The 27,363-nt window shown below is 37.9% G+C and overlaps 1 protein-coding gene and 1 pseudogene across 3 annotated transcripts in view; one reads left to right on the top strand and one right to left on the bottom strand.

Annotated features, from left to right (window-relative positions):
• The window catches only part of AFG1L (AFG1 like ATPase), a 186,995-nt gene that overhangs the window by 111,750 nt on the left and 47,882 nt on the right, over positions 1-27,363 (bottom strand). For 2 of the 3 annotated variants that reach the window (XM_090279730.1, XM_090279732.1), the window contains exons 3-5: positions 17,066-17,117; positions 10,256-10,357; positions 6,298-6,428 (exon numbers count right to left, since the gene is read on the bottom strand). In XM_090279730.1, coding sequence (XP_090135856.1) covers positions 6,298-6,428; positions 10,256-10,357; positions 17,066-17,117 — 285 coding nt within the window. The remainder of the gene's footprint in view (positions 1-6,297; positions 6,429-10,255; positions 10,358-17,065; positions 17,118-27,363) is intronic. The other variant, XM_090279731.1, reaches the window with a different exon arrangement.
• Positions 14,432-15,154, top strand: LOC150007583 (large ribosomal subunit protein uL6 pseudogene; annotated as a pseudogene).

The raw sequence follows: 27,363 nt of genomic DNA, 5'->3' as shown, positions 1-27,363 counted from the left end.
AAATTTTGCTTCCGAAAAAGACACTCACAGAGAAGGCCCTTTTCAAATGCCTAAACACCAGCGGCATTTCTGATGAGAGGACAGAACAAGCTTGCAAATTTTAGAAGCAACTGCAATTCTAAATTGGATTCCCAATACATTGGCTTTTTAAAAGAATGATATCAATTAAAAGTTACCCAATTTTAGAGAATAAAAATGGTCCTTTGATTATCTCACTGATGTTTCTGAAAAATTTTAAAGTAAGCATTTGTGCCCTAAGATTCAGAAAAGTAAAGGGACATTTAGCATATGACAGTGCAAAGGTTTAAACAGAAAGTTGGAGAAAGGAAATAACAAAGACTTGTGGTTGACTTATTTGTGGTTTCTGTATTACAGAGTGCTTTTGCTCTGTAAGAGTAAACTAACTTGGAGAAGCTGTGCCTAATTAATAAAGCAGGAGTCACTTGGTGTAGCGGGTGCCAATGTATATGCTTTTGATCTTGTTCCCGTACTTGTTCAGCTTTGCTGGGGAACAGTAATTTTACAGTATAAGTGAACAGAAGACAACTAGCCACACATTCTTGAAGAGAGGGCTTTTTCAGCACCCAGCATTTCATTACCATCAGGAACAAAAGAGAAGGCTACAGATTACCAATAAGGGTAGTCTGCTAATACAGAGAGTGGAGACATTTCATTAGCATTAAAGAAAAGAGATTTTTTATGACCTAGAGTTGCTTTGCATTATGACTCACTTAAGTTAAAAAAAGAGAAAAAAAATCTATTGGTTAATTTACATGTGTAAGTGCTTGAGTCTCAGTCATTCCACTGATTGGTACAGTGCCATGTAATGAGTGACAAACATAAGCATGCATTATCAGTAATTAGTATTAGCAAAAAAATAAGCACCTGTTTTTATTAGCAGTTTTTAATAGCTTTCCTGTTTTATGAAAATGGTCAAAACTATTTTTTAAATGATATTGATAGCTTATAGAGGAGAATTTTGCATGATGTTCTGCTCATCAGAAATCTTTTTTTTTTTAACCATCTTAGTAAAACATCTATCCAGTGTCCCAAAAAAGGAGACAGGAGGAAACAACATTTAAAAAAATAGCTCTCCTTCAGTATTCTGATATCTTCAGAACCATTTTTCAGAAACAGTTTAATAAGAAATATAAATATTCAAGAAGAGCATAAAGAAATCCCTCCTGTTTCTTTTATTTCAGCAACTAAAACACATAAAATCAACTTATCTAGACAAATTCTCAAGCAAATAAAAATAGCATATCTAATACCACAGGTAAAACTAAAATGCTACACTAAGTAAAGACAATCAAGCTAATGAGGAATATGTACTGCAAATGCAATCTGAATGTTACCAAAATACAGTCTTAAAAATGCCTTAAGTTCAAGAGCATAAAAAAAAAGAATAAGCCTTGGTCAGCTTTCTCAGTTGGTTAGAGCATCATCTCAATACAACAAGGTTAAGTTCAATCCCCAGTCAGGGCACATACAAGAAGTAACCACTGAATGCATAAATAAGTGGAACAACAAAGTGATGTTTCTCTCTCGTTCTCACTCCCTCTCTTTCACTCCCTCTCTCTCTCTTCCTCTCTCTCTCATTAACATCACCTAAGGACTGATAATAACTAGTTAAAAATCAAGACTACTAATAGGGGCCCTGGCTGCTGTGTCACAGTGGATTGAGCGTCAGCCTGTGAACCGTGTCGCTGATTCGATTCCCAGTCAGGGCACATGACTAGGTTGCACGTCAGGTCCCCACTTGAGGGCAGGAGTGAGAGGCAACCACACAAGTCATATTTCTCTCCCTCTCTTTCTCCTTTCCCTTCTCCCTAAAAATAAATAAATAAATAATTTAAAAACAAATGAACAAACAAAAAACTGGTTTCCCTTAAAAAAAAAAAAAAGACTACTAATAGGATTCAATTTTAAAAGTGAAGTGATGATTGTAGATACACTGTCATTAAGATTAAAAGTGCCTAAAATTTTCTTTTCTAATAAATCAGTAATGTATTCTACTAGGTTTAATAGGCTTAATGATCATTTTTAGGTTCTATCATTAAAAACATCTACTAAAAGTCCACCCAGTCTGGATTTGTATGTTTAAAAACATAATATAAGAAACCATATGCCAAGGAGAACATATAACATAGCTGTTACTACTAGAGGATAATAACACTGATAATGGATTCAAACTGAGTTGTGAGCTGAGTACCCTTCGACAAGTTACTTAATCTCTCTGACCCTTAATTTTCTCATCAATACATGAAGGCAGTACTTATAAAATTGTTATGATATATATAGTAAATCCTCAAGATATGTTAACTATAATTATTACATATGTATGATATATATGCTAGTATAATTCCATATTATTTATGTACAGCTATATAGAATTTCAGCTGTAGATATAATGATATAGAGCATGATACAAGAGTTAAGAACACAGGCACTAGCTGTCAACCTGCTCTCCATCTAGGAGCCTGTCCCCATTTTCCTTGTTAGTTCGGTTCATTCATTAGATTTTACATATGAGCAAAATTATATGGTACTTGTCTTTCTCTGACTGGCTTATTTCACTTAGCATAATGTTCTCCAGGTCTATCCATATTGTCTCAAAGGGTAAAATTTTTTTTACACTCAAGTAGTATTCCATTGTGTAAATGTCCCATAGTTGTTTTATCCACTCATCTTCTGATGGACACCTGGGCTGCTTCCATATCTTGGCAATGGTAAATAACACTGCAATGAACATAGGGGTGCTTATGTTCTTTCAAATTAGTATTTTGGGTTCCTTTGGATATATTCCCAGAAGTGGAATCACTGGGTCAGAAGGCAGATCCATTTTTAATTTTTTGAGGTATCTCCATACTGCTTTCCACAGTGGCTACACCAGTCTGTATTCCCACCAACACTGAAAAGGTGTTCCCCTTTCTCCACATCCTCATCAGCACTTGTTGTTTGTTCATTGATTGATGATAGCCATTCTGACAGGTGGGAGATAGTATCTCACAGTGGTTTTAATTTGCATTTCTTTGATGATTAGTGACAAGCATTTTTTCATATGTCTGCTGGCCATCTGTATGTCCTCTTTGGAGAAGTATCTATTAAGGTCCTTTGCCCATTTTTTAATTGGGTTGTTTGTTTTTTTGGTGTTGAGTTTTGTAAGTATTTTGTATATTTTGGATATTAACCCCTTATCAGATGTATCGGCAAATATGTTCTCCCATTCAGTGGGTTGTCTTTTTATTTTATTGATGATTTCCTTTGCTGTGCAAAAAGTTTTTAGTTTGATGTAGTCCCATTTGTTTATTTTTTCTTTTGTTTCCCTTGCCTGGGGAGATATAGCCGATAAAAAACTTCTATGAGCAATGTCCAAGATTTTGCTGCCTATGTTTTCTTCTAGAATTTCTATGGTTTTGTGTCTAACATTTAAGTCTTTAATCCATTTTGAATGTACTCTTGTGTGTGGTATAAGAAGGTGGTCTAGTTTCATTTTTCTGTACGTAACTGTCCAATTTTCCCAATACCACTTATTGAATAAACTATCTTTAGCCCATTGTATGTGCTTGCTTCTTCTATCGAATACAAAACATTAGCAAATTGAATACAGCAATGCATCAAAAAGATCATACACCATGATCAAGTGGGATCTATTCTGAGAATGCAAGGTTGGTATAATATTCACAAATCAATAAATATGATTCACCTCATAAACAAAATGTAAGATAAAAACCACATGATTGTATCAATAGATGCAGAAAAAGCATTTGATAAAGTCCAGCACCCATATATGATAAAAGCTCTCAGCAAAGTGGGAATAGAGGGTACATACCTAAACATAATAAGGGCCATATACAACACACCCAATGCCAGCATCATACTCAATAGGCGAAAACTACAAGCATTCCTCTTAAGATCAGGAACAAGACAGGGATGTTCGCTTTCACCTCTCTTATTCAACATAGTACTGGAAGTCCTAGCCACAGCAATTAGACAAGAAGCAATAAAAAGCATCCAAATTGGAAGGAAGCAGTAAGACTGTCTTTATTCACAAATGATATGATTCTGTATGTAGAGAACCCCAAAGATTCCACCAAGAAACTAATAAATGAATTCAGAAAAATAGCAGGATACAGAAAATTAATATCCAGAAATCATTTGCATTTTTATATGCCAATAATGAACTAAAGAAGGGAAATCAAGCAAACAATCCTGTTCACAATTGCTTCAACTAGGAATAAACCTAATCAAGGATGTAAAAGATCTGTGTTTGGAAAATTATAAGACACTGAAGAAAGAAACTGAAGAAGATACAAATAAGTGGAAGCACATACCATGTTCATGGATAGGAAGAGTTAGCATCATTAAAATGTCCATACTACTCAAAGCAATCTATAGATTCAACACAATTCTTATCAAGATTTAATGACGTGTTTCACAGAACTAGAACAAATATTTCAAAAATTTATATGGAACCACACGTAACAACAATGATCCTGAGGAAGAAGAACAAAGTTGGAGGAATCACACTACCTAATATCAAACTGTATTATAAGGCCATAATAATCAAAACAGCATGGTACTGGTGTAAAAACAAACACATAGATCAAGGGAACAGAATAGAGAGCCCAGAAATAAACCTACATCTTTATAGCCACAAGCCTTTCGTTTAAAGAACTTTGCACTTTTGCAATACAAAGGGTAGATGTCAGGCCTCTTAAAATGACTAATGGGAGAAAGAAGTATAGATTCCTCTTCCCTGGATGGTTCAGTGTAACACCACTCCTAGCTAAAATTCCTCTTTCTCCTCTGTCATAAATCAAGATTGATGTTAGGTATGTGGACTGAGTTGCCTCATTTGGGATAAAGGCATCCTGGCCACATCATATTTCCACTAACCCAAGTTTTTAAGCACAAAAGAACAGGGAATAACTCACTACCAATTTAAATGCATAATTTCAGGGAATCTTAAAACTGAAAAAAACTCTAAAATTCAACTAGGGAAATTCCCTCACATCATCAGAAATATGAAACGAACTATGTGAATTACCCAGGACCTACCAAAGAGTGAGCATACACGAATGTTAGTTTCCTATCCTTGAAAAGGTCTTTAGGCCTTTATTCTAGGTAGTCAGGATCAGGGGTTCCTGTACTCAGCTCCAGAAATATTTTTCAAAAGCTTTGGTGTGAAGATCTATTTTTAAGCTTACATTCAGTATTTGTGGATTTTCCTATTTTAACTCCATTAGTCAGTTGCTCTTATGATATGCATTATAGAAAAACCAACTACTATGTTTCAGAACTAATAAAGAAGTCAAAAAGAAAGTAATTCTTAGTCTAGGGTATCTTATTGCTCCTCCTACTACGACTACACTGGGCATGACATAGGAGACAGAATGTGCAAAAGATATATAAAACACGGTGTCTGACTTCATTCTATATTAGCTCTATAAGGAATAAAGATCAGTAAATAACTTACTATCAATATAGTCACACACACACAAAAATTTAGAGTTACAATTTCAGAGACTCCTAAAACTAGAAGAAACTTTAAAAGTTCATGGCCCTGGCTGGTGTGGCTCAGTGGACTGAGTGCTGGCCTGCGAACCAAAGGATCGCTGGTTTGATTCCCAGTCAGGGCACATGCCTGGGTTGCAGGCCAGGTGCCCAGTTGGAGGCCCCTGAGAGGCAACCAAACATTGATGTTGCTATCCTCTCTTTCTACTTCCCTTCCCCTCTTTCCAAAAATAAATAAATAAAATCTTTTTTAAAAAAAGTTCAACTAGGATGACTCTTTCCCTTTATTACATATAAGTTGTGAGGCTTAAATGAGATATGTGAATCATAGAAAAACATTATATAACACTATAAAAAACTCAAACATCTTTAAAGACATTATTTTGTAATCATCACATTATCTACATCATAGTGTCAGGGAAATGTGAATCCACTGACCAGATTATCAGGGTAGGCAAACTTCTCCTATGAAAGGATGAACAGTAAATATTTTAGGCTTTGCAAGCTGCAAATGGGCTCTGTCAAATTTTCTTTTCCTTTTTTAATGACTTCTTGAAAAATATAAAAATTACTCTTTTCTCACTGGTCACATAAAGGCTGAAGGCCAGATTTTCCCTGTTCAAGTTGGGATGTGCCGACTTCTGAACTAGACAGTAATATTAAAGTCATAAGAGATAATCCAAATCAATTTATAAGACAATGATAAAATCGGGAACAGACTTTAAATCTTCGCACTTCATTCAGTATAGCATTCTACATCTAGAAACATCTCTACCTTACCTGAAATTCATCAAAACATAAGAGACATGCTTCTTCACTGATTTCTTCAGCTATAGGAGCTATTGGATCATATGATTTAGCCATGAGTCCTGGTTTCCTTTTTGGCAAACTCTGTTTAAGGTGGTGGATTCCTAAAATGGATAAAATTAAACACAAAATCATATATGGTATTAATAGTGCTTTTTAGACAACAAATTTTTAAAGCCTCTAAATAAATGGGACTTTAGCTTAAATGTAAGTTTAAATTCCACATACAATCAAATTCCACATACAGAACATTAAAATTGGTTGCATACCTTCTACCTCAAAATAAGCTGCCTACATATTATATTACCCTGGCTGGTTTGGCTCAGTGGATTGAGCATCGGCCTGCGAGCTAAGTGTCGCTGGTTCGATCTTCCAGTCAGGGCACATCAGAGAAGGAAAACTCTGATTCCAAAAAACCTCCGCTGCCTTGCGGCATACCTCTTCAGGGGAAAGGCTAAGGGAGTAAACCCCGACAGAAAATCCGGAGCCGGAGTCCCTAAGGCGGTTTGACGTTGTAGTCAACACCGGCAACTCCTGCGGCGCACCTGAAGCCAAGCTGTATTGACTCCGTCTTTCCCTTGGATCCTTCAGCTGCGAAGAGAGGGGGGGGTCTGCTGCATGGGCAACAGCAGACCCTCCATATCACCCTGCCCAGGCTCTGTAGCTTCAGCTTCACTGGAGAGGACACTCCAGCGTCATCGTAAGATGTCGATTCAACACGGGAGGAGACAGATACCGTGTCACTCCCGAGTCGGACTGCACAGCCATTATCAGCGGTGCAGATAGACTCTTAAGAAGCTACACCATCGTCTCTCGAGACGGACGGCTGCCGACGACATATTATATTCCCATGATTATAAGGATACTTTGTGGTCATTCCATCTCTATTCTTCAGCCACTTTGAAGATAACAAAGTAATAAACTAGATGACTAGATGGGTGACTAGATGGACCAACAGGTCAATCTTAGTCCTGAGAATTTCAAAGATAGGCACAGAGAAGGTAGTCCTGCCCTATGTCTAGCATACCTAATCAGAATGTTCTTGTCTGTGGCCTGATATACTAAAGATAGTCCCACTTCATTTATTATATGTTTACTAAACACTGAAAGTATTATAAGAAAAGCACAATGTTCCTGCCCTGGGGAGGTTACAATGTAGCTGATAGACAAATAATGCAAAAATGAAATAACATAAGAACATTGACAAAGTGATAAAACATACATACAGGTACAAACTAAATGCCTAATCAAGAATAACTTTTTTTTTCATTAAATTGATTGGGGTGACATTACTCAATACCATTATTTAAGATTCAAGTGTACAATTCTATAACATTGGGTTGGCACAAAAAGTCTATATGTTTTTTTCTGTAAAATAAAACACATTTTTTTCATTTTCACCAATAACTTTATTGATTTGGATATTTTGAGTATATTGGCTATCTCCAATGTGATATAACATTGATTGTTCTCAATTAATGTATCGATTTGATCATTATCAACTTCAAATGGACTACCCAACCATGGAGCATCATCCAGCAGGAAATCTCCAGCACAAAACTTACACTTTGGACATATTTGATCAATCACAGCACCTTCTCCATACACTGTACAAATCTATTTTTGCATTCATTTGTGTTTTTACCTTTCTTGAAATAATAAAGCATATTAGCCAAATATGTTGCTTATTTTCCTCCATCTTCAATATTAAAATGGCTGCACAAAAATTCACCAATTTTTTTTTTTTTTTTTTGTATTTCACACCAGGTTTATTGAAGGAAGGGAGGAAAAAGGGTTAGGGGTAAGAGGGAAACTCCCCACCCAACTTGAGGGCCCGTCAGAGCAAGGAAAGAAGGAAAGGGGGAAAGGGAGATAAAGAGAAAGGGGGAAAGGAGGAAAGAAAGGGAGAGAGGAGACTCCTGGTCCACCTCGAGGGCCCATAGAAGTCCCCTCAAATTCACCAATATTTTTTTTCTTTTTAAAGCATATTTTATTGATTATGTGGTTACAATAGTTCTAATTTTTTCCTCTTTGCTCCCCTTTGCCCAGTACTCCCCTTTCCCCAGCAATCCCACCCCCCCTTAGTTCATGTCCATGGGTCGTGCATACAAGTTCCTTGGCTTCACCCTTTCTTATATTATTTTTTAAATTAATTAATTAATTTTTAATAACAATAATAAAATAACAATTCCCCCCTCTCAGACTTAAGGCCTTTTATAATCTTATAAAGGACAATGGGAGAAGGTCTCATGCTCCTCTAACTGCTTCAAGCTAGACATGGTCGTCATCCTACCTACCCTTGGGTCCAGAAATCCCTAATAAGAGTTGGGGTGTTGTGGGGAGGGTGGCCTTCCCACATGGGGAAGGATCTTGCACACTGAGGTCAGTTGGCTGTCCCTGTACAATAGCGTGCTTGGTTTAACAGGCTGGCATCCTTGTTGTATTAGACAATCACTCAGGTAATGAGATCACAGGCTTATGCCTTCTGGTTCAATTTTACTCATTTGTTTGTGTTGTTCATTAGTCTCCTGTAATAGGTCATATTATAGAGTATTTTTCTTTCATTGCCTGGCTTATTTCACTGAGCAAAATTCTCTCTAGTTCCATCCATGTTGTTGCAAATGGTAGAAGTTCTTTTTTTCTTTCTGCTGCATAGTACTCCATTGTGTAAATGTACCACAGTTTTTTGATCCACTCATCTACAGATGGGTACTTAGGCTGTTTCCAGCACTTGGCTATTGTAAATAGTGCTGCTATGGACACAGGGGTGCATAGGTTCTTCTGAATTAGTGTTTCAGGATTCTTCAGATATAATCCTAGCAATGGAATTGCTGGTTCAAAAGGCAGTTCCATTTTTAGTTTTTTGAAGAAATTCCATACTGTTTTCCATAGTGAAATTCACCAATTTTGATGTTGTTGTGTTTTTTTAATGAACACTGATAGGACAGCTGTCACAATACAATCCAACAAAATTGTTTCAAAGAAGTTAATGACAACTAAACTCTATTAGAACCATCTTACAGAAAAAAACAAACTCTTTGGCCAACCCAATATATCATCTGTGTATTGCATGATGTGCTCACCACCCAAAGTCTAGTCTCCTTACATCACCATATATTTGACTCCATTTACTCTCTTCAACATTGCCCTACCCACCTCCCCTCTAGTAACCACCATTCTATTGTCTGTCTATGAGTTCCTTTGTTTTGTTCGTTTATTTGTGGCTTTCTGTTTATATTTCACAAACGAGTGAAATCATGTGGTTCTTGTACTTTTCCATTTAACTTACTTTGCTTAGCATGATACTCTCAGGAACCATCCATGTTGTCACAATGGCAGTATTTCATCTTTTCTTATGGCTGAATAGTAAAGAATAAGTTCTTAAGCCCTGGCTGGTGTGGTTCAGTGGATTGAGCACCAGTCTCCTAACCAGAGGGTCACCGGTTCGATTCCCGGTCGGGGCACATGCCTGGGTTGCAGGCCAGGTCCCCAGGCAGCCAAGAACTGTACCTCGCGCATTGATGTTTCTGTCCCTCTCTTTCTCCCTCCCTTCCGCTCTCTCAAAAAATAAAATCTTTAAAAATAAATAAATAAAATGCTTTTTTAAAAAAAAAATAAGAATAAGTTCTTGAAACAGGTGAAGTTTAAACATTTCCTATTGGTTGTTAGCAGGAAGAGAAAATGCCTGACCTTCATATAGGAACCTCTGTTCCCATATTTGGAAGTACTGATTTGTCCTTAGGACCAAACCTGGACACATGACTAACTGTTTCAATATACCACAAAACAAATAAAATCTTACTTTAAGCACATACCTATTTTTTAATATTAAAATGTTCAGAATTTTTTAAAATGTGGAACATTAATTTGTAGTTTCTCAAATCACTTGTGGTGTTTGCTTAAAAATCACTTCTCCAGATAATTAACTTACTTTTGTGAACATCTAGCATGAAACCATGAAAATGAACCCGTTTTTTCCTCTTCATTTCCACATAAGCATAAAACATGTCCATCACCATTGTTTTCCCCGTACCTTAAAAAAAAAGATACTATTAAACAGTATGTACTGATTGCTCTAATGATTGTTCATTAGCTTTAGGATAATGAAACCACACTCTTCTACTGAAAAGCTTAAGGCTATGTTACTTTTTTAGAAAGGAGTGGTTTTTTTATGTTAAACCAGCTAAAAATAAAATATTACTCTCTTCTGTTAAAATCCTGTTTTTAGGAAATACAACATTTAGTTAATATAACAGAAAACTACGTTTATAAACTGGCAAAAATTATAGATTATTCATTCTTCAGTTTCTCTTCCAAAAGGCACTAGTATGAATAAAATAACTTCACTGATTAAGTAAATATTTATCTGGCCATTATTAAGTATGAGGAACTATCTTAGGCACTATGGGAAAATTCAAACATGAAAAATAAAAAAATTAGGATTAATATCTAACATAAATACTGAAAATAAATAACATATAGAGTAGAGCTGGAGGGTGGCTAATTATAACACTTTTTCAAAAATCTAAGAATATAAGTCTTTCAAAATGAGTCCTACTTGAAGAAATTCTGATACAGTCAATCCTTATAATTAATTACCTAATTTTCAATGCTCTGGAACTTTTTAATCACTATGACTGCATTAGTAATGAAGAGTCAACAGCCTGGGCATGTCACATGGGCATACACAGAAAGCCTTATTCCCTGGCAGAAAGGTGACAGTGGCCATGCTCTAGCTGGGTTCACAGCACGCACTCCTAGGTGGCCAGGCCCAGTTATACTGGCCCCGTCTCTCATTCATCTGTTTTCTCCTGTACCACCCCACCACAGAGCCCATGTTCTCCTTGTAGGAGCTGCAGCTCATGCAGTGAGATCTGAGTCTTATATTTGGAGAGGGGAGGATTTTCCTCCACTCCATAGATTACTTTGGGCCCATGTCATTTGAATTGCTGGAAAGTTTTTGTATATGAAAATACAATTTGCTAAAGAGGTTTTTAATGAAGAAACCATTTAAGACTGAAAAGTAATTTTTTCAAAACTATTCAGTACAATATCTCTTGATATAATGAGTGGCAGCAGATTTTAAATCATTACATTTACCTAAAAAAGTAAAACAATAAAGTTTCAAATTCTGCTGCATAAAGCACAGTATACTGATAGAGCCAGAGTCATGAATTATCTAACCAAAAATGTGAATAATATATATTTGAAGTAACCTTTGGGCTAACTCTTTTAAAACTGGACTTAAAATATAACAAGACTATTACATAAAAAGTTGTTGGAGATAAAAGCAGAAAGAAAAAGATGGAAAGAATTAGGCTCCACGAAATTCAACCTTCTAAGTATCAAAATCACCATAAATAAAATTAATATTCTTATTCATTTAATTGATATATTTTTACTGGATGCCTACCATGTGTGAGGCCCTATTTTAGGTATTTAGAATTTCTAGTTATCAGAACTGATACAAATACCTGCTCTCAAGGAACTTGGGGAGTTTAACCTCATATATCTTTTAAGACACGAAGAGCTCTTAGAAACTACATTGGGCATTTTTTGTCCTAACTCTCTTAATTCTGAAAAATTTCTCTTCTTAGTATAATTCTATGAGGGTGGGCCAATAAAAATACCCCACTACCCTATACACTGTGATTAGCCCTGCTGTGGGCATATGACCCAATTAGGTAAGTTTCTATGGGGGGAATTAATATGGATTCTGAGAATCTGAATCATCCTTTCTCCTATTTTTTTCCTCACTCAAAGGCATTTTTTCATTGCTTTTAGAGAGGGAGGGAGGGAAAGAGAGAGAAATATCAATGTGAGAGAGAAACAGCGATCAGCTGCCTCTCATACATGCCCTGACCAGAAATGGAACCTGCAACCTTTTGGTGCACGGATAATGCTCCACCCAACCGAGCTACAACGGCCAAGGCCCTTCTCCTTTTTTCTAAAAGACTTTATTTATTTATTTTTAGAGCAAGGAAAGGAGGGAGAAAGAGAGGGAAGCATGGATCGGTTGCCCCTTGTACACCCTCAACTGGGGACCTGGCCCACAACCCATGCATGTGCCCTGACCGGGAACTGAACCAGCAACCTTTTGGTCTGCGATCCAGTGCTCACTCCACTAAGCCACACCAGCCAGGGGGCCCTTCTCCTCTTAAGAGAGCAACCTGGAAGATCCCAGGAGCCTTCTTTCCTATAACATCAAAATATTTTTACAAAGAATGAAGCCAACAACAGGAAAGCACAACCAAAAGATGAAGAAGGGAAAAGGAGGGAAGAAGAAAGAAATCCCTAAAATATTATTTAAGCTCAAATATCTACTCATAGCTGAATCAGATCATTACTTGATTTCACAATTAAACCAACCCTTAAATTCCTCCCCTGGTTCAGCTAATTCAACTGGCTTTTCCCTCCCTGCACCTGAAAGAGTACTGAATGATACAGAATTAACAGGGTGAAGAAGATGATCAACTGCAAAGAACATGAATATTCAAATGACATAAAAAATATAAAGAGCTTTAAACATATTTTTTTAAGTTTAACGCCATGAAAAATAAAAGAAATACAAATTAAAACACCAATGATATACAATTTTTATGTTGGTGAGAACATGGGGGAATCCAAGTAAAATACCCAGGTATGGCTAATTGGGTTAAGAGCGATCAGAATTATGGGAGTCCAACACAGGTGAAAATTTCAAGGCAAAGTACCAGAGAGAATGAAACTATATAATGAAAGAGCTCCTGAAACCAACATGTGGGTATTCTTGAGCCTCTGGCAACTAGCTGCTCGTATGTAAGGTGATACTCCATGATGTGAGGCAAAGAATGGCAACCAGGAAGCTATAAGGTGAACAATTTCCAGTTGTTGTATGTATTCAATATCATCTCTCTGGAAATTATGGACAACACCATGGATTATTGTAGTAACAGAATTGTTCAGTATTTTGACTATGGTGGTAGATACATAAACCTACATAGGTGATAAATTGTACACATAAATGCGTACAAGTAAAACTGGAGAAATCTTAATAAGATCCATGAGTTGTGATATTTATACTACGGTTTTACAAAATGTTACCTTTAAGGGGAATAAAACAGAAAATATCAAAATATATTACATGGAAGGGCAAGGTTTCTTTTGTGGAAGTATTTTTCAGGTGTGTATGTGTGTGTGTGTGTGTGTGTGTGTGCACTCATACAGTGAGGCAGGATGTAAAGTATAGTTCAAAAATCTTTCAAAGCCATTGCAATAGTTTGTGAGCTTTGGATGAATAAAGGCTGCCTCTGATTTTCTTCACGATTACGCTGTCAGAAACAACACACTGCCTGGCACAAAGCAGGTTCTCAATAAACATCTGTCAAGTAAATGGGAGAATGAGGACAAAAGACGCTGAAAGAAGTGTGGAAGAAATCAACACTACTTTACAATTTGCTTCAGTCTCCTCGGAATCCTAAACAAAACCTTGTATATTCCTTAAGAGAAGATTCTTGCTAGGGGACTAGTATGTAAAACCTACAACTCTTTTATGTTCCAACTTTCAAGCCTATGGTTAGGAAGCCAAAAATGACTTCGAGAGCCCCACATCTCACTACGTGGTGTCCTTTCACAGGCAACCCCCTGAAGAAGGAGCTGTAAGTAATATCCTCCATCATGGCCTCCAAGCCCAACAGAATTCTGCTTCCCAAGTCCTAACCTTCAAACCAGCCCACCTTTCAAATGGTGAAATTATCATTGTGAAATAGGTGAGGTTAAACCAAGCAGCAGAAAAGGGACTGATAAAGAAATATAAAGTTTTACTATCTGCTAAAATACCATAACTACTGCAGTCTGCTAGTCAAGAGCTGAAACCCTATTGTAAGAAAGCCTGCTGTGGGGGAAGAAGGAAGCCACAAAATACTACTACAGCTTTTGGTTTCTGCATGGTTTGTGCTAAGCATTTAATTAATAAATGCTTCATTTATTAATGGTTTCAAGATGGAACCATGATGATAATCCCTTCAATTTATGTATAACTCTACTGGGGTTCCCTGGACGGAGGGTTACCTGAGTCAATCATCTCAACATGTCTAGGCAGAAAGGCAGTAAGTACAGTCAAGTGGGCATGACAGAGGGCACGCCAAGTACAGGAATGAGGAAGAGCACTCTAAAAAATAAACATCCTCTTTCCCCTCATGTCTCCTTAAAATGTAATACCTGTTTCCCAAGTCTAAAAAAGGAAAATAGCATTCTCTTTGCTGCATCTACTGTGAGGAGGAAGACCATTCTTAGCAATCATACTGTCAACATTCCAGAAAATGTTGATATCACTCTGAAAGGATGCACAGTTACCGTAAAGGACCCCAGAGACACCCTGAGGAGGGATTTCAATTAAACCATGTAGAACTCAGACTCCATGGAAAGAAAAAGAAGAGGTTCTGGGGTGAGAAATGGTGGGGAAATAGAAAGGGACTGCCACTGTTCACACTATCTGTAGTCACCACAGAACGCGATCAAGGGTGTTACACTGGGCTTCTATTACAAGATGAAATCTGTGTACGCCCACTTCCCCATCAACGTCATTATTCAGGAGAATGGTTCTCATGTTGAAATCAGAAATGTCTTGGGCAAAATATATCTACAGGGTTTGGATGAGGTCAGGCATCACATGTTCAGTATCTCAAGCCCAAAAAGATGAGTTGATACTTGAAGGAAATGACATTGAACTTGTAACAAATTCAGTTGCTTTGATTCAGCAAGCCACAACAGTTAAAAAACAAGGATATCACAAAATTTTTGGATGGTATCTGTTTCTGAAAAAGGGACAGTTCAGCAGGCTGATGAATAAGATCTAAGTTGTCCAGCTATATAGAAACAGCAAGATCCCAAATGAATGATTCCTCAGGCTTACCTGAGGTATTTTAAAGATGCAATAAAAGCCATGTATTTATTTGGGGGTGGGGGCAAGTAAAGAATAAGAGCTTCTGGAAGCACTCTGAGGCTACTCTCCTAGCCAGAGAGACTCCCAAAAGAGAATCTGACCTATCATTTATTACCTATTTTATATGTGTTCTAAACTAAACTGAGTATAGCCACCAAAATGTTCACCTCACTTCCAATTTCAGAATTCCCTTCCCCTTTCCTCTCTACATTATAAAGATGTTCCTAACCAAAGGTTGCCACATACCCAGCCTATGTGAATATCTTTGCTAATTCTTTCAAGAATTCAGATGAATTGTGTTTCTTGTACAAACTTCCTTTCAATTAGTTAGAATATGGCTGTATTTTTCAAACTAAAATCCAACAACTTTCATGGTTTTTTTTTTTTTTTTTTAAGTCCTTTTTGCAGAAGTAGAAGTTGAACTTTCCTAACTATCACCATTTATGGTTAAGTCGTTAAGGTAACAGGAAAAACAAAAAAATTGGTTTTAGCAATGATTGAACATGAAAGTGAAGTTATAGTAAGTATATGTTCTCCAAAGAGGCAAAGAATGAGACCTGACAACAGGATGAGATCTGCTGGCAATGCCCAAAGGTACAGATACATAAATCTGATCATGTATCTGGTATAAAATACTTTCTTAAAAAAAGCATTTCATTGATCTCACAGATACCAATTAGCTATGAACTAAGGAAAAAACTAATTTGAGGTTCTTCCACATTTTTTAAAAATCTCTGAGTTTCAAGAACTTGAAGAATTTGGGGGGCAATCTTCATCATTCACTTTTGTGACCTAAACAAGTCTCTTTTTATTAGGTTTGCTAAATCTATAAATGTAAAACAGAAATTTAGTGGTATTAATGAACAAATCAGAAAAAAAGGAGGTCCCTTTTTCTTCAAGATGAGAAAATAAACCCTTAAAGTTTTATGTTTAAGACACTGTAACTACTAAATGTATTACTAAGATAATAACTCCTGCCACCACTTCCTCATAATGCAAATGTGTTATGGCTATAGGGGGCCTAAAGCTTGTTTATTAGTGTAGGACCAAAACTTATACCACTACATGTAAATGAGAGTTCTGAGCATCCCACTAAAGAAATTACTGGCAAGCAATAAGGCCAGGTAAAGTAAGAACCACCTCCATGACATCAGTGAAATGTGGTAACCAGGGAGAGGTTTAGGTCTAGAAGGATTCGTTTGATGAAAGTGGAAAGCAGATGATTTCAGAAAGAATGAAGTCAGAGAAGAAGCAAGGCTTTAGTTGATTAGGAAAATCTAGAAAGTAAGCAACAGCTCGTAAATTCTCCAAGAAAATATGAGTCTCTGTGTCCAAGGTATAGAAATGGGAGACCAAGGAAATATTACCATTTGTGCATTAAAAGTATCTGCTAATTACTAAATTGAGGATAAGTGCTTATATTATGAGTAGAAATATTAATGGAAAGTAAAAGTGAAAAGGAGCAGCTGTTTAAAAAACTACATATTAAGCTAAAGCAAAGAGCAGTGAGCAACAAGATTCTGAACTATCTAATAACCTATCTATACATGATTTCCTTCCCCAAGATAAACTCACATTATGCACTAAATAATATCTGTACCCTAACATGCTACCTAATACCGCCTTAAACTGCAGGCACGCCCGATGAGAAGTAAAAGTGCAAACTAAGATAACAGCCCTCTCCTCCCCTTGTGCTACCTCACCCCATCATACTCTCTTGCTGCGAGTGAGCTCAAGAATGGAAATGGAAGTTATCTCTGAGCAAAAGCTGGGAAACTTGCTGTTTGTACCACCCAAAACTTGTTTTAACACACTTACCAACATCTCCATAAACATAGAGGCCCTTTGGAGGTTTGCTCCTTGAAAAAAGCTGCAAATTAAGAACAAATTATGAATCTCTGACATGGAAATAATTAAATATCATCATTTACATATTGTTCCTAACTGTGCTATATTCAGGGCTGACATGGACTATTGTGCATAACACAAAAAGCTTGATGCAAAAGGATAGGAAACCTAACTTAGGTTTCAATACAGGAGGCAAGAGTCACAGTACTCCAGACAGAGCAAGAGCTCTGAAGTCACACAAGTTCACACCCCTTACACCATTTGCTAACCATTGTAATCTTCCCGCTTTCCCAAACAGGCTCTTCAAACAATGGCAGCCTAGCTCATTCCTGGCAAGCAACAGATTAGAATTTTTCTGGAGAAACTGAATGGTTTCCAGAAAAAACAAGACTCCAAGGCACTTAGGTGTGGGTGTCTCCCACAGAAAGAGCAGGTTCCCTACCAGATCGCTTTAAGCACACCACTCAACTGACCTAAGATGGACCTTTCAATCAGCTTGTTAGTATCTGAAAAGATACTCAGACAAACTGATAACCTAAACACCAGGGTTGTTCCAGAACCACAGTGGCACAGCAGGTCAAGGAAGCCAGTCCAGACCAAAACAGGGTTGGGGAGGGCTTCAGGAGCAACAAAAGGGAACTTCTCTTTACCTTATATTATTGGGTTGGCCAAAAAGTTCATTTAGTTTTTTCCCTAAGATGGCTCTACTAGTGCTTAGATGTCTTTAACTTCATTCAAAACAATTGTTAGATCGTATTGTGACATCTGTCATATCAGCATGCATTTTTTTAAAAAACTCGTCAAAATTGGTGAATTTTTGTGCAGCCATTTTAATATTGAAGATGGAAGAAAACATGCAAATTTTTGGCATATTATGCTTATTATTTTAAGAAAGGTAAAAATGCAACTGAAACCAAAAAAATGATTTGTGCAGTGTATGGAGAAGGTGCTGTCAAAAGTGGTTTTTGAAGTTTCTTGGTACAATTGACATTTTGGCCAAATAATTCTTTGCTGTGCGGCTGTCTTATGCATTGGAAGATGTTTAGCAGCACCCTGGGCCTCCACCCACTAGAAGCTAATAGTGGGAGATAGTTGACATACTCAAAATAAAGTTATTGGTGAAAATGAAAAATGTATCTTTTATTCTATGGACAGAACTAAAGAGACTTTTTGGCCAACCCAGTATTACCAACCCAGATGACCACCCTGAATTTTGTTCCAATTAGAATAACCTTCAAGCTGTGCAGCAGTCCCTAGACAGCTGTGCAACAAACCAAAGTGAGAACAGAATTGATTCGGAGAAAGTAAAAGCAGGAAGAAACCAAGGTTATGCCACTCAGTACCAATTAGAGAACTCAATTTTTTGGCAGAGAACATTGTCAAAAACTAGAATCTAGTGCACAACACTGTTACTGATTTTTTTAAGGTTTTATTTATTTATTTGGAGAGAGAAAGGAGGGGAGGGAGAGAAACATCAATGTGTGAGAGATGTGTGAGGAACATCGATCGGCTGTCTCTCACACACCCCCAACTGGCCTGCAACCCAGGAATGTGCCCTGACTGGGAATCAAATTGGCGACTTTCAGTTTGCAGGCCAGCATGCAAGCCACTGAGCCACACCAGCCAGGGCAATGCTGTTGTTGTTTTGGTTTCTTTTTACCACTCCAACCTGCCTCGGGAGCCTCTCCTGTTTTCCTGGCTGCTCAGTTTTTTCTACTAAATCCAGCCCACGACACCAGCATGTTCCTTCCAGAAGAACCTTTACTATGGTTTAGAAAAAAGGATATGCTTTGATTTGATTTTGCCAGCTGGATGCCTTCCCTGTGCTCATTAACTCTCCATCTATTCTTAAATCTCAACTGAAAACAGATTCTGCTCCTACCAAAATCTCTTAATTTTCTTGTTTTAATATCTTATATGAACTATTCTTGTATACTGGTTATTTTGCTCTCAGACTGCCAAAAAAAAGTTATGCTCTTAAACAAATTTAGAACAGCTTCAGATTGGAAAACTTACATACAACCTAATAATCTCTAAATATGTTCTATATATTAGAAATCTTTTGAAAGCAACATTCTGTATTCCGTCGAAGAAGTCGTCGGCAGCCGTCCGTCTCGAGAGACGATGGTGTAGCTTCCTCAGAGTCTATCTGCACCGCCGAGAATGGCTGTGCAGTCCGACTCGGGAGTGACACGGTATCTGTCTCCTCCCGTGTTGAATCGACATCTTGCGATGACGCTGGAGTGTCCTCTCCAGTGAAGCTGAAGCTACAGAGCCTGGGCAGGGTGATATGGAGGGTCTGCTGTTGCCCATGCAGCAGACCCCCCCTCTCTTCGCAGCTGAAGGGTCCAAGGGAAAGACGGAGTCAATACAGCTTGGCTTCAGGTGCGCCGCAGGAGTTGCCGGTGTTGACTACAACGTCAAACCGCCTTAGGGACTCCGGCTCCGGATTTTCTGTCGGGGTTCACTCCCTTAGCCTTTCCCCTGAAGAGGTATGCCGCAAGGCAGCGGAGGTTTTTTGGAGTCAGAGTTTTCCTTCTCTGATGTGCCCTGACTGGAAGATCGAACCAGCGACGCTTGGCTCGCAGGCTGACGCTCAGTCCACTGAGCCAAACCAGCCAGGGTTGTAAACAAGAAGTAGACTAACAGTAACAAGGGGGGCGGGGGGGGAGGAAAAGAAAGGTGTAAGGGGATGGGTCAAGTTAAAAAATATATATATATATGAATGACCCACAGACAGGTGCAACTGAGTGGGTACTAAATGTGGGGGAGGGGAGGGACAGGGTGCAGGGAAACAAGAGGGCTAAAAAAGTGAGACAACTGTAATGGAAAAACAAACCAAAATTTTTTAGTGGGGGAAAAATGAAAATATGAAGAATGGAAATGCCAGTTCAGTGAATATTAGGACAAAGATTTTCCTTCACGTTGTATATTTTTCTCCCTATTTGATCCCTCCAGAGTTTGGCATTCTAAACAAGTAAGTAATGACATAAGTTCCTTTGCATAGAACTAACAAGACCAGTTGTCAACAGAGGTTCTTTTTTTTTTTTTTGACCAAGTCTTTGACTGGAATGTCAAGCCTAAAGGAAACATACTTGGGCTCAGATTGTTACCAGAAAGCCCTGAGGAACTGGGAATGACTTTCAAAGGTAATAAAAGCCCGTGAGATAAAAGGCCTGGTACCATGGTTGGTTGTGCGGTCCACAGCAATCTTTCCAGGGAAGGAACGAAGGTTGTTTTCCTGAAAGATGGCTAGAAGGGACCTTAAGGCACAAGGAAAGACTAGAAAGACTTGGAAAACACAGGTGTGTACAGGCAAGGATGAATGCCAGATATGTGGCACAGCTTCTGTGCCCTGAAGAACAGACTGAAGGTCACCCCAAATATTCCTTGGGTAAGTTCCAGCAAAGCAGAACTAAAGATCATAAGTGATCATTTGCTGCTCTTGTTATGTTTATGCAAACGAACAGGATAAATTAAAAATGGACTTAATGTAGTCCCTTTAAAGACAAGGAGGGTAACCTTAGGGAGAAAAATTATTATTCAAGGAAAATCACAATGATCAGTAGTAGAGTATAAAACAGGGCAACTAACCGTCTTAAAAGTTTCTTCTCCAGATTTAGAGACTTGTTTGCGGGTTATGTTACATAAATTAACACGTGTTTTTTGTTTTCAAAGGACATAAGCCTATGATCGCATTACCTGAGTGATTATCTGTATGCATAAGCCTCACTTAATCCTCTCTGCAGCGCTGCCTCCTGAGACTCAACGGTTTGGCTGAACTAAATGGCTGGGTTGGGGAAGAATGGGGTGGTCTGTGGGCTTCACTTTAAAACGGGTTTCTCTTTTCTATCCTAATGGCTTGGACAGAAAAGGCCCAGAGGTCTGAGAGGGGGAAAAACCTAAACTATTTACCTCAGCCCAAACTAAGTATAATGGACAAAAGGGTTTTGGACAGGCGAGATGTGCCTAGCACACCTTACAAAGAAGCCTTTTTTTTTTTTTTTTTTTTTCCCTAATATGGAACATTGAAAAATTAATCCCTGCCTTTTGTCATCTAGTAGTTATGGATTGAATGATGTCTTTTAACCCTTTTCGCCAAATCTGTTGCCCTCAGAACACAACAAGGACACCAGCCTGTTAAACCAAGCACGCTGTTGACCGGAGGCAGCCAACTGACCTGGAGTCTGCACATAACTGGGAATGTCATAGCAATTCATAGTTCTTCACAACATATTTTGCAAGAATAGTCTGGGGCCTACACTAGTACTGCTCACATAATAGAATCAATATATGCTGAATAAATGAAGTTCAAGGCAAAAAAATAATAACAAAGATAGGGGAAAAGAAGGGCATAAAGAACCCAATGCCACTCGGGAAAAAAAGCACTCAGGAGTCCTATCTTCTGTTTACCCACTCAAACTCCATATATTTTGGAAAAAGCACTTTGGCAAATATTATATAACATACCTAATTTATACTATATTGTATTATATTTTATAGTAATATTAGGAAATGATAAAGAGATACTGTTATACAGAGTACCAAAGGAGAAGATTCTCCAACATCTGAAATCATAAACAGCTGGTATGATATAAATACTATTTAAGATGCAGATTTTACCCTAAATAAATAAACAGAATGGATACTCCTCTAATAATAAATGTTAGATATCATCTATCTAAACAATAGTATATATACTCCCAAGATTTTCACTTGGAGAGGCAAGCCAGTCTTCTAATAAAATTTCAGTCTTCTAAGAATTATTGAAATTATTTCAAGAAATTTAAAAATCTATATTTTAAGGGAAAAATCAGAGGACTGAATGGAGAACAGTAAGACTATTTAGAATGCTGTAAAATGGATCCTAAAGAAGTTTTAAAATTCTTTACTCATAGTAGTGAGTTCAAGGAGACTTAGGGTCATGCAGTTTTCAAGATGACTAACTACCCAGGAACCCACATCATTTACATGCTCCTAATTTATTTCCTCACAATTTACCCTATTTTTCAGTTTCATTAAATTTCTTTTCTTAATGTATTAATTTTCTGTAATTTGTCCTTAAAGTCTCAGAAAACTCCACCCTGGCATAGTTCCCTGGTGCTGGTTTTCTCCAAGGGCTCCCCTCCCCCAAAGGCCTTCTCCTTCTGATCCATACCCCAGGATACTGGCTGGCTGGCTCCTAGCTGGTTTCAGCCCCTATGAGGAGGCACTACTTGCAGGAGACAGGAGGGATGGGTAGAGAATAATATTAGTCATTCTCTCCTCTTCCCTCCCTACTTTGGGTGTTGGGTCTTGAGGAACCACATCCCTCCAGAACCATCAGTTTCACCTCTCTCCAGGCTCCTCCTTCCCCTCTCCAACCCCCTTTTGCTTCCCTAGGCCTGCCTTGTCCATGACTACATCGTCTCTTGACTCAATCTTTATTTGAAACATCTGTTGTGAACTGCTTCCTGCCAAGACTCTGATACACACCCAACCCCTAAAAAAATGTACAGACACAATGTTAGATAAACACTTGAAAATGTGAACATGAATAAGTTTCTCTAGTGACCAGTGTAAGGTCTGTCGTGTTACTTATATCTTAGAAAATTTATAAATGAGAATGATGTCACCTTTCCTAATGCTTTTTTAAATTTTTATTTATTGGTTTTAGAGAGGATAGGGGAAGAAGAGAGAGAAAGAGAGAGACCGATTTGTTGTTACACTTATTTATGCATTCATTGGTTGATTCTTTTATGTGCCTTGACCAAGGATTGAACCCACAACGTTGACATATGGGGACAACACTAACCAAGTGAGCTAGCTGGCCAAGACCTAATGGTTTTTTTGTTTGTTTGTTTGTTTTCGTTGTTGTTGTTTTTAAGTTCTGTTTTTTTTGAAGATTTTATTTATTTATTTCTAGAGAGGGGGAAGGGAAGGAGAAGGAGAGGAAGGGAAACGTCAATGTGTGGTTGCCTCTCACATGCCCCCAAATGGGTACCTGGCCTTCAACCCAGGCATGTGCCCTGACAGGGAGTCAAACCAGTGACCCTTTTGTTCAAAGGCTGGCACTCAATCCACTGAGCCACACCAGCCAGGGGCCTAACCGGTTTTTGATGAGTCCAATGACACTGCATTATAGATTGTACAGATGATAAACTTAAGGATGATGTTGGAAGATCACAGTAACTTATCACCTACCTCTGCTTAGCATAAAAGATACAACCAAAGGGTAACAGAGTTGAACCCAAAAGATCTGGTACAAATTCTGATTCTGCTACTTATTAGCTATTACTCCGAGTAAGCCACATCAACTTTACAACTCACTACTTTCTTATCTATTGGGTGTAGGGCAGAGCACAGGGGAGTTCCCACTCCCTGCCTATTTCTGCACACCTAATCACAAGAGCCACTCACAATGAGGACTGAAACTTCATGTGCTTCCCGATAACTGCTTCCATCCAAACCTGTGGACCATGAAAAAGAAACATTGGTCCCTTTGACACACCCCTCTCAGAGGTCTGAACAACACTAATGTACACTCAAGGTATTTTGTAACTAAAACTCTATACCAAACAAATCAAGAATACATTTAAAAACATACAGCACAATTTCAAATACAGTCCATATACTAAGCCATAAATGAAACCTCAATAAATTCCAAAGAATCAATGTACTCCAACCACAATAAAATTAAAAATAAAAATGGAAAATAGCTAAAAATAGAAAAATCTCATACTAAGATACTGACCTTCCCATCATGTTCACCCAGATGTCTGAAGATTGCTGAAAAAGGTGTGAAAGGCCTACGGAGTGTATCCTCTTGCCAGTCCCTCCATATTGTCAAAAATTGTTTCCCTGGTTAGTTCACTCTCTTTCCCTGCAATGATGCTCTAGAACCTTCTCAGCTCCCTTCACTTCCCCCATCACTTTCAGCAGATGCCTCCTACTCCTTTACAGAGAGAAAAAAGAGGCATTGGGTTGGAACACTTCCAACTTTCTATATGAAATTGCAATCCCACCCATATCTGCACCCATTCTTTCCTCTCTTCCTCCTGTGACCAAGGAAGATGACTCCTCTCCCAATACAACCTTCTATCAACTTCTGGATATCAGCCCCACTCCCCTGCCCACTCTACCTTGTCAGGAACCATAGTTCATCAAATTAAATTTTTCACTTCTCTTGTAATCCTTCTCATCAACATCTTTATAGATGTCTTCCTATGAATTTATTTTTACAATCTTGAAGTGTAATGTTTTATAAGCAAAACATAAATTCAAAAACCATAAGAGAAAGGATAGATACATTAAAAACAGTGGAGTTAAACATTTCTGTTTGGGAAAAAATGTTAAGGAAGGTAAAAAGACAAACTGAAAAAAAGAAGGCAACATTTATTACAGACGAGAACTTATTTCATTAGTAAATGAAGAGCTTTCTTTAATAAACCAGTAAGAAAAACAAATACAAATTGCTTAAGCATATAGAAAATACTTAATGTCATACACAATAAGTGATATGTGATTTAAAATAACAATAAAACACCAGCAAGACAAAAATCTAAAAGTCTCAGAGGATCCAGTGTAATCAAAGATGTAGGGACAGGCAGGCTCATGAACTAGTAAGAATATGAATTGCTGCAATCTTTCTTTAGGCAATTTGGCATTGTTTACTGGAATGTAAAGTACATATACGCTTTAACTGAATAATTCCATTCCTAGAAATTTATCCTACAGGAAGGAGTATCTATGCATGTACACAAAGACGTATCAGTATATTCATATGATGGAGTACTATTGAATTGTTGCATATTCATATGAAAAAATTAAAATGAATGAGGTAGCTCTTACAAGAAGTAGAGATTCTGATGTGGGATCATCTTCTAGATAATAGTTTTAAAGTAAAACAACAAAAACAAATAGCATTGTGCATGCTGTGGTCTCGCTATATACAAAAGAAATGAAAATTTCTGGAAGGCTCTACAAAAAACTGTCAACAGTGAATGCATTCTGAAAATAAAAATTTACCTTTAGAGTTGATTTAATTTTCACACTAAACTACTACTGAACATCCTGAACCTGAGCAGAAACTTGAGGCTTTTTGTCTCTCTTCAAAAGTAATTTTCAATTCTCAATATTAGTTTCAAAAAATTGCTATCATTTAAGTAATATACTTTGCACAAATTTTAGAAACTTTACACAATAATTCTCAGAAGTGTTTTATAGTTTATTTAAATTTTAATCACATTGAGTGCATTATTTACATTTTATTATTCTCTCTACATAGTAAATACTGCATTGAATTTAATTAACAGTCCATTACTACAGAAATAATATAGAATTTATGTAATACTGAAACTATTATATGACAATTCAGAAACTTGACATTTTAACATTTGAAACAGCAAAGCCATTCTATATGTCAAGTGCAGTATCTGATTTTGACTTATTTTAATTATAAAATAAATGTGAAAATAACTTGAATATTTTTTATATACTTTATTGATTATGCTGTTACAGTTGTCCCAATTTCTTTTACCTTTGTTCCCCTCCACCCAGTGACCCACCTCCCTCCAGTTGTCCCCCCCATTTCATCCATGCCCATTGGTTCTGCATATAGTTCTTCTCAACATCTTCCTGTCTACTCCACTCCCTCCTACTATGCTTAATTCCTGTACCATCTCCCTTCCTTTCCTCCTTCCCCCTCCCTGCTGACCTCCCCCCATAATGTTCTCCATACCTATAATTCTTTTCCCACTCATGCTGCCTACTTAGTTTGTTTTTGTTTCGGTTCCCTAACTTTTGTTGTTGGTTGTTGTGATACAGTTCTCATTTTAATGTTCATAGTTTTGATCCTCTTTCTCCTAAATAAGTCCCTTTAACATTTCATATAACAATGGTTTGGATTTGATGAACTCCTTCAGTTTTACTTTGTCCTGAAAGTACTTTCTCTGCCCTTCTATTCTGAATGACAGCTTCGCTGGATAAAGTAATTGTGGTTGTAGGTTTTTGCTTTTCATTCCTTTGAATATTTCTTGCCAGTCCTTCTTGCCTGCAGAGTTTCTTTTGAGAAATCAGCTGAGAGTCTTATTGGGACCCCTTTGTATGTAATTCTCTTCTCTCTTGCTGCTTTTAAAATTCTCTCTTTATCCTTAATTTCTGACATTTTGATTATAATGTGCCTTGGAGTGGTTCTCCCTGGGTCCAGTTTTTCTGGAACTCTCTGTGCTTCCTGAACCTGTAAGTCTATTTCCTTCCCAAAGTTTGGGAAGTTCTGCCTCATTATTTTTTTCACATAATTTTTCAATTTCTAGTTCTTCTTCTTTACCTTCTGGCAACCCTATGATTCGGATATTGGCCTGCTTGTAGCTGTCCCATAGGTTTGTGAGCCTCTCCTCATTTTCCTCACTTTTCATTTCCTCTTTCTGCACTGGTTGACTGTTTGTTCCTTCCCTATGTTCCAATTTGGTGATTTGACCCCTGGTTTTCTTTCCCTCACCACTAGTTTCATATGTGTTTTTGTTCATTTCAGCAGGACTAGCCTTCATTCCTTCCCCGTCTTGTTTAAGATCTGCTGTTATGTCTGTAAGCATTTTTATATGTCTGTAAGCTCTGAGCTGTGCCACAGAAAGATTTCCTATCTGCTGCTTCGTTAGATTAGGTATTTGCTGTCTGGTCAGCTGCATCACCGGGATCTCTATCATGATCTGTGCCATCCTGACAGTTTTGTGTTTACCTTTGCTTCCTGGGCAGGGCTGTCACACCTCCTATGCTATAGGGGGCGGAGCCCTATGCACTCATCACAGCCAGGTGACTAGTCTCACCACACTGTGGATTTTCTGTGGGGGTGGGGGTCCAAGATGGATTCCTGTCGTTCACTCTCCGATGAGAGACCGGGATCCTCCACCTCCATTTCCACCCCTTCTGGGTCTCACAGTACAAGGTAGTGGGGGTCTGCCTTCCCAGGCGTTGGAATCACAAGCTGATGGGTCTGATCTGTAGCTGAGGGTGCTCCGCAGGTGCTTCCCGCCTCCCCTTAAATATGGTGTCTGTGCTTACCGCCATCCCGCCGCTATCACCGCTGCTGCTGCCGCCGCCTGCACAGATTAACCTCTCTAAACCGGCTTCGCCCCTCCTATCCATCCGGAGGAGCACAACTTCTTTATAACTTCATATGTTGGATCTCCATTTATTTTCTGGAACTTTTGGTTATTTCTGATTTTGCAGTACTTGTATTCCTTCTTAGTTGTGAAGGGAAACAGAGCATGCCAGTCTAGGCCTCCATCTTG

This window comes from Furipterus horrens, unplaced genomic scaffold, assembly GCF_987537825.1.
Source record: "Furipterus horrens unplaced genomic scaffold, mFurHor1.1.pri manual_scaffold_6, whole genome shotgun sequence".
Classification (NCBI taxonomy): domain Eukaryota; kingdom Metazoa; phylum Chordata; class Mammalia; order Chiroptera; family Furipteridae; genus Furipterus; species Furipterus horrens.
Note: the sequence above shows the minus strand (reverse complement) of the source record. Positions and strands in the feature narration are given on the sequence as shown.